The 8,895-nt window shown below is 37.3% G+C and overlaps 1 protein-coding gene across 4 annotated transcripts; it reads right to left on the reverse strand.

Annotated features, from left to right (window-relative positions):
* Positions 1 to 797: 797 nt before the first annotated feature.
* Positions 798 to 8,895, reverse strand: LOC106744548 (spermidine synthase). 4 transcript variants are annotated; one of them, XM_014619430.1, is made up of 6 exons: positions 8,710 to 8,895; positions 5,746 to 5,914; positions 5,486 to 5,606; positions 4,502 to 4,748; positions 3,890 to 4,119; positions 798 to 3,706 (listed from the first exon to the last, which is right to left on the reverse strand). In XM_014619430.1, the coding sequence occupies exons 2-6, from the start codon at positions 5,874 to 5,876 to the stop codon at positions 3,524 to 3,526; spliced, it is 912 nt and encodes a 303-aa protein (XP_014474916.1). In that variant the 5' UTR covers positions 5,877 to 5,914; positions 8,710 to 8,895; the 3' UTR covers positions 798 to 3,523. The 4 variants fall into 4 exon arrangements, with proteins under 4 accessions (XP_014474916.1, XP_014474912.1, XP_014474913.1 ...); XM_014619426.1 differs by having other exon boundaries at positions 798 to 4,119; positions 8,710 to 8,889; XM_014619427.1 differs by lacking the exon at positions 8,710 to 8,895 and having other exon boundaries at positions 798 to 4,119; positions 5,746 to 5,958.

An 8,895-nucleotide genomic window follows, 5' to 3' on the forward strand; every position in this document is an offset into this window, starting at 1 on the left:
CCCCCCCTCCTTTCTTCTCCAGCCGATACTTTATCGCGTCTCTATATTTATTCCGGGGATTCTCTATATACTTATGTATAAAATCTGCATGCGCACCATAAGTATATGCGTGTGGGAATCGGAAGACATTGGAAGTGTTATAAAACCGATATTTACATTTCCTTCGCTCCTCGTCACTCTTCACGCACCACCTCGACCGCGTCTGTACTCACGTCTCTCCTGTCCCTTCCCCTTGTCCCCTCCCTCCCCCTCCTTTTATTCGATTCGTCTCTTTCGTTTCTTATATTCCTTGTCGCGCGATCCGCAATACCGTATCGTCGACCTCTGTCGCAGGCGGTGGCTCGTATTTTCGACAAATTTATCAAAGTAAGCCCATTTATTAAAGTAAGCGACCGGCCTAGTTGAGGCTCCTGCGAATCGATCGATTCAGTGCAATCACTATACCGTTTAGTCTCTCTCGCGAGTAGCTGTAGGCTGTACTACCATTGTTAGATGACGCGCGGGGCAGAGCTCCCTGCGACGCCACGGGGCGCCTCGTGGAACGTGAGGTGAAGTGCCTAACTCCGATGAGCTGCCGCTTTCTCTTTTTCTAACGCGCTCACGTAGTGTTTCTATAAGGATTTTCTAATCGTTTACCAAAAAAAGGGAAGAAAGTACGAAGGAAATCAGACGCTTTTTAACACAGGATCGACGCGTGCGCCGCGCATGGACGATCGCGGACGCGCGAACGGCCTTTTCCTTTCGAAGCGACACACGTCCTGCCGTGCGCGTGCATCTTGTTTTTTTTTTTTTTTTTTTTTCAAAAAGAGCGATCGTCCAGTCGCGATTTTGTCGGCAGTTTCACGCAAACCGACGCTCCGCGGCGAACCGATCGGCCGGTCTTTTTTCCTCCGAGGATTAACACATTGCGGACGGATGACGAGATATCTCGTCTTTACTATTTCGTCGTTAGGGGCCGGATGACGAGATATCTCGTATTTCATATTGCGTCGTTAGAGGAACATACCCAGCTACTGGGTACGGTTAACAATAAAAATGTCTGGTCCGCAATGTGTTAACACGTTCGCTAGCACACATGCGTTTCTCCACTTCGAGCTCACCTTTACTTTAAATCCTCGATTCTCTTCAACGCGTTCGCCACCAATATCAAGTACGTCCGATTATTTTTCTTTCGCTGTGTCCGTATAAACGAAAAAAGTTGCTCGCAACTAGATAAAATCGATTGCAATGGTGTGTGGGGAGAATTTGTCGAATAAATCGTGCTAGCGAGAATATTAATTTTATCCATTGATCGCTGATCTTTCCTTAAAATTCTGCGCTTGTATTGTAGAGGTCATTCACGAAATTGCCTCTTGAATTTTTCGCGAGAGAAAATGAGGAAAAACTGGCAAGTATCGCGGTCGGTTTGCGCGGATCTTCGTTTGTCTTCGAAGGAGCGTGCCATGACAAATATTTCGCGAAAGATAACGATATATATATATATATATATATATACGATATATATATATATACGATATATATATACATATATATATAGATTATATATACATATATATTATACAATATAATATACAAAAGATAGCATAGCGATATTTACAGATGTAATAACGTTTTCCGCATTGTTTTAACGATTTATATCATACACACATAGATAATATTTTTACTAGTTGATCTGAATAATTGTCTATATGTTTATGTGTCTTAAGCGCCATGCAGATCTATTTTTCACGGAATGTTATGAGCCACGGACGGTCGTTGCGCCACTCTTTTGACTTATTATTAATCTTGATTATTATTAAAGATATATTGTTATTATTATTATTATTATTATTATTATTACTTGTATTATTAATCGATTTTTATCGCCATCACTATTGTATTGTCAATCCAAATGTTTATACTCTTATCGACACGTAACCAGATAATAAAGAGTTTCTAACATTTGGATGGTGTGTATGTATATCCTATATGTGTGAATAGATGGTGAAACGTATACGCTCTGCTTATTGTGCGACAAGATACTTTACTTTGAAAACTTTGCGCAATGTTAGGAGGAAAAACAAATTACACAACGCAAATGAATTTTTCACACATTTTCTTCGCGATAGGTATTTAATTCTGAACGAGCACGTATATATGATGCACTGATTATCTTTATTTTTATTATGAGATTACAGATTTGCATGCACATTTCTTATAGCGATAATTACACATGTACACAGAAAATTTATCATATCAGTCTGTTGTATTATGATATATGTTCGAGACATAAAAATGACAAGTAAAATATACAAGGTGTCCCAAACTAATCTCGATTCCTGTGGTGTTCCTGTGGTAGAACGGGTAAGACTGAGCAAAAAAGTCGTGTCCCATTTTGCAATATTTGCAATAGTTAGTGCGGAATTAATTATTTTGTCGGAGCTAATGAACGCATCTTCAGAAGGAAGCCATTTTTTTAACGCAATGTCCGATCTAGCCTTTCTCGTGCGTTTATTAACTCAGACAAAATAATGAATTCCGCACTAACTATTGCGAATTTTGCAAAATGATACATGACTTTTTTGCTCAGTCTCACCGATTCTACTTGCACACCATGGGAATTGAGATTAGTTTGGGATACCCTGTATATAGTATATACTAAGCGTTTAATTATGGTAATCAATATTTAATTATGGTCAGTTATGGTGATCAGTGCTTTTTCTTGTGAAAGATTTCATTTTTAAGCGTACATTTCATCTTTCTTTGCGTCATGAGATTGCGGTTCTGCACATATTATTAATAAGAACAATTATGGAATTTACCATAACAGTCAATGATATTACGATATAGATTAGAGACAGAAATGATATATATATACACACACATCCATATACATATATATATATATATATATATACACACAGGGTGGGCCATTTAAAGTGTTACAAGCTGTTTTCTCTGAATGTATGCAGAATCATAGCAGAAAATATTTTAGGTAAAAGTTGTTTGATTCGAATGGAAAAAAGATAGAGATACCAGTTTGACCTTGAATGAACATATCAAGAACACTTGTTTATTATACTTGTATACGTTATATATACGTTATATATACTTGTAAAATTGTTTGAACATTTTTATTTTACTTCTTTTTATGTTTCTCTAATTTATTTGTTTACAGCAATCGATTCCATCCGTCATTCTACATCAAAAAAATCTTCTATGTTCATATAAAAAATGAATAGGAGAATCGATATATATGAAAGAAAATCATACATGTATATATGATTCTATTTAAAAAATTTATGATGGCCTTAGTGTGATCTTAGTATGTCCATCCAAAGTCAAACTAATATCCTTATTTTTTCCCTTTTGAACCAATCAACTTTTATTTGGAACATTTTTGGCTATAATGCGTACTTTCAGAAAAAACAGCTTGCAGCACTTTAAATGGCTCAACCTGTACATATATACGCATGTATAAGTATGTATAAAATAAATGTTAAGCGCTTAGTCATAGTTAGCTTGATTGAATACTTGATTGTGATTAGTTATGGTGGACTAGATCGTCACCAGTGCTTGATGATGGTGTGTGTGTTGCGAGAGCTTTCTCCACAAATCTCGGTAAAACGAAAGCTGCTCGGTGTACCTTGTCGTTATAATATTTCAACTCCATGCGGTCGAGATCTTCCTCGCTGAACACCCTGACCGGTTGTGAAAGATTTGTTTGCTGAAAGAAGAAAGCCGCGTTTCCGTTAAAATCGCGATCACACATAAACGGTGCGTGAAAGTACGGGCGCAATTTCCCGATTTCCGTGAACGAAAGTGTAATTGCATCAGTAATGTAATTCAACAAAGATGTAAACTTGAAGATCGAATTATGTATCAGACACACACGAAGACCAATACTAACGCTGTCCAGTGCTCCCATGAGAAAACCGATTTGGCCTGAGGGATATGTCGGTACTGACGTAACCGCGTATGCCGTGACGGGGAACACAGCTTTGCAGTGTTTGTATGTCCTCTCCACTTGCGGCAAACAGTCCCAAACTGTGGTCGCTTGACTAGCAATGATTCCGCCAGGTTTCAACGCAGCCGCCAGTAATTCGTAATACGGCTTCTCAAAGAGACACAGAGCGGGACCTGAGGAGAACGCTAAAATGATCTACTATCTGCGACATGCACAATTTTCTTTGGAAAATAGCGCATTACTGCTTATACACGGAGAGGATTTTATAGTAAAGATTACTGTATTAGAATATAGCATATAGAATGTGCCGAATATAGAATTTTGTAACCGAGAAATATCTCGACATTTTGGATTAATTTATCATTCTGTTTCATATGTGCTACTTTCATGTATGCTTTAGAAATTGAAGTTTTAACAAAATTTAATGCGAAAAAAAGCTATGATGTTCTCTTCGTATGTACGTGTGTGCATAAATATATGTATGTGAAGGAGAAAGAGATTATAATATCAGTTTTCCATATAAATGTTACAGATTGTTGATTATTGATTACTTGCCTTTAGGATCGGAACTGTCTGTAATAATGACGTCGAATTCCCCGACGTGTCGTTCCAAAAATTCGAAACCGTCTTCAATTACAATGCTCACTTTGGGGTCTTGTAGACTCGAACTCAGGTGGGGCAAATATTTTTTAGACACTTCGATAACTCGTTCGTCGATCTCTACCAGAGTCACACGTTCGACATCGGGGTGTTTTAAAACTTCTCGCACCATCCCACCGTCGCCACCGCCGATTATCAGGACCTGTTATGAGGTAAAAGTTATAAATGATCTATTTTTTTTCTATAAAAGTATTCTCACGAAATCCGTTCACTGAGTAAAGCATTAATGCCCGATACATGTTCAATATTAATGCGATGGGTGGTTTCGACGCGATTCTAAAGTTAGAATCTGCAAGAGTTTACGATTAAAACAGGGATAGAATTTGCATCACTTATTATTTGAAATGGCAATAAATAATAATTAACGATCAAGCAGCACTTTTGGCTAATAATTCGCAAAATCGCAGCATGTCAATGTCTCTTGACACTTTAGCGTCGAAAAAAAAAAATAGTTCCTACTAGCATATTTCATTGATATTACATTAGCTTAATAATAGCCAATTAACTAATTATTGAACCAATACAATACCAACGAAATGTATTACGATGAATACTGCGACGCATTATATTATCAACGGCTGCGAATATGCTAACAATACATCGTGCAATTTACATAAAATGGATATACATATTAGATAAGCTTAAATATGAAAGGAAACATGATAAGATCAGATGCGTAAGAAATACAACGTCAATTAGATCGGAATATTAATGGAGCTATTTATCATCAAAAATCCAAGGAAATTTCGCTGCTCTTTAAATGACTAAAATGTTATTGAAAGCGGATGTGTAACCATCAATTAATATTCCAGAAATATTACTTGATATTAAATAATATTACGCGCTGATAGGGTTGTCATTATTACGTAAATGACTGACATTCGTAGGTTCGGAGTGACTGCAGAGCGGCAGAAACGACAGCATCTCGTGGTAGGAGAATTCGTCCTTGTCTGTACATTGGATGATACTGTCAAGTATAAGAGCGCGTCCGTGCGATTTTCTATAAACATATCAATATCTCTCGATACAGATCTGCTCGCTCGCGCGCATTGCGTTATGTAATTTTGCGCTCTAAATCTGGACCCCTTTCTTTCCTAATCGAACTGCTCGATAACAAAATTCACTCGTGGAACACTCACGTTTTTACGACCAATATCTCTTGCATGCCGGACGACTCCTGATGCAGCACCTCCTCCACTTGCAGCGACAGCGAGACCCCGGGCCAGAGATCGTCCACTTCGCTGAACCAGCCTGGTCGTATAGCGTTCATGCTGTTTCGTTGCGTCTGCTTGCGTTTCGTTGAGGTAGCTAGAAAAGCACGAGAGCAAAATCAGAGCGAACGTTGCACGCATGGCGCAAGAGAGCGTGCATTATCATTCGGAGAACGCGTCTACACTTGAAAAACTATCTCGCAGACAACCGCAAGATAACTCGTTTTCCGTCTTTTACACCCGTGTTAGAAGACGGATGAAAGTGGTAAATCGGCGCTCATTATAAAGTACCATGACATAAAAGATAAGATAAATGTATCATATGTGCGTATATCTATAATATATACGCAAATATTTCGACGAGATGTTGATACATCACGGTCTCTCCGCGGATAAGGAGCGGAAAAACTTGTTGGGCTTTTTTTTTTTTTCGTAACGACTTTACGAATAATTCATCCGATAAATAACACGTAATAAATGTCAGTAAACATATCGTCGATGACGTCCGGCATAATAATGCATATGTTGTATGACGTGTGTATATACATTTCCGGGAAAAAAAGATCGTATATGAGATGCCCATATATAATTCACTTATCCCCAGATTTATCCACGACGAAAAAATCTATCTTTTACAAATTGTACGTAAACACAATTGACGTTAATGCACTTGGTTATTTGTGCTTCTGACAGCATATGTTATTGACGTTTAATTAAATAACATCATTTTTTTTTCCTATAGACATACATGATCATATATGTAATCATGTATGTAATCATGTGGGCAAAATTCATATATGATTTTATATTATTATATACAATCATATGTAAATCACTCGTCCTCGGGTTATTGTGTCGAGTTATTGTGTCGGACATTAATCATCGATGTTATATTACTGATACTTTGGTGTTTACTAGATTAATTCTTCATAGAATCGTCGTGAAATGCAAAAAATTTCCCTGCCCTTCCTCGTCGGGAAGGTAATAAACAAATACGAGACGTGTATTGACACGGGCAAAGCACTGTGTATAAATATTTCGAAATTCAAATAAGAGATGAAGAATTTCCTTTGGTATTCACATTTTTGTATGATATGCCGTTATCGTAGATCAAATAACGGTTTTTCCTTAGATAAACGTATTCCCAGATGTTTTCTATGGTGTTTTATTGCATTTGACTTACGTCAAATAACCTTGGCGGCATCAAACGGTTTCTCGATAAAATTTATCTCGCACGCGCGCCATTAACTTCTTTTGTATCGAACTTCAAATCGTCATGTGGAATACGAGTTATCGTGAGATATTGCGTTATTTTGGATGATAACAGCAGAAATGATTTCGCCGCTGTATTTGCTATACAAATACATTCATTTCCACTGGCAGAAGTTAACGCAAGAACACATTATGGTCGTCGCAAAAATTTACCGCGCTGCGAGCTAGAAGTAATCAAAATAATTGCTTTTTTACTAGCCGTTATTTCGGTTATCCGTTACTTTTACGTAATTAAGTAATTTGGTCAGTTATTTATAATTATTTATTTTAAATCTCGTAAAATTAATGGATATTTGTCCATACGGCACATTTACTCATACTGCAAATACTGCGAATGTTCAATTTGGAGTGCAGCATGAGTCCATGTTTTCATGTATTATAAATTGTTAAAAGTCTGATTGCAAAATCCGACTTTGTATGTGACATTGTATCAAGCGCGTACATATATACACAGAGTGAGTGACTTTACAGAAATTTAATACTGCAAATTACTAAGGAATTTACAGTGATTAAATGCTGGCAGTATTTCAGTTATTATTTGGCCAATACTTAATCATTGATCAATATATTTCAAATTATATATATATAAAGGTTGTGTTTTTTATTGAAATTAATAATAAAATAAAAATAAGAAAAAAAAGAGATGTATGATAGTATCGGGTCGTTTAACGAAGAATCAAACATTCTAGATTTTACGCTACCGAAACATTTGATCATCGCGTGTTTAATGTATGCTATACAATCATTGCTTTTTAACATTTAATCACTGCAAATTTAGTAATTCTTGTTATTAAATTTCTATAAGTATATTATATTTTATCACTACTGCGTTATTGAGCATTAGTGTTTAATATTCATATTAATGATTAAGGTAATATTTAATCAATGCAACCGTAAGTACTGAAAGTACTGAAATATTTGTATAAGTACCGTAAGTAGAAAAATATTTGGGATCACTTTATAATTGTAACATTATGAATTACTGACAACAATATTTTAAATATTCAATGTGAGTAATTAATCACTAATCTAACAGTGATAAATTTCTGTAAGGGTACGTGACGATGCATCGTGTCGTTCCATAATTATTCAAACATCGCGGAATCGCGCGGCAAATTGACGCCACGTGCGCGCCTTTCACCGTTCGTGCTCCCAGTCGTGATCAATTCTCCGTTGATCACAGGTTCGCGAATTAATTCAGGAGGAACGAACGACTCGGCTGAGCATGCTCTGAAGATGAGATCACCAAATTTCACCATTATCCGCGCCAACAGTCGATTTCACCACGACGTTAACGCGTCTAATAACGCACCCTCAATGACTCAATCAGGATTTCTCATAGCGTTTGAAAATATTTGCAATATTACGATACTTGCCGGGTTTCCACGAGTTCCCGAACTCGTTCGTCACCACGGCATTTGCGGCGATCTACCGAATTTTCTAACGATCGAATTTAAAGTTCGTGACACTTGTTCTTCTCGAGGTTCGTGAATTCCTTTTTTTTCTTTTTTTGAAATTTCGCAGCGGGAAGAGCACGAGACTGAGCGCGTTTTCCAGAGGGGGAAAAAAAAAGATGTACACGTGATCTCAAACGAACAAGAATATAAACAATTTGTTCACCTGCTACGGCGGCTCCCGAGATAGCTGCTGATCCGACCTACACACGTGTTTCAACTTCGAATAAACTGAAGATCCGGCAGGCAGCAGTATTTACTCCGGTCCGATGACTAATCCAAAAATTCGAACGTGACTTGATAGGAGCGGCACGCAATGCGTCGACCTCGTAAGGGAGATCAGATAACGAAT

Source organism: Dinoponera quadriceps, unplaced genomic scaffold, assembly GCF_001313825.1.
Source record: "Dinoponera quadriceps isolate SergipeBrazil2010 unplaced genomic scaffold, ASM131382v1 scaffold1339, whole genome shotgun sequence".
NCBI classification, from domain to species: Eukaryota; Metazoa; Arthropoda; class Insecta; order Hymenoptera; family Formicidae; genus Dinoponera; species Dinoponera quadriceps.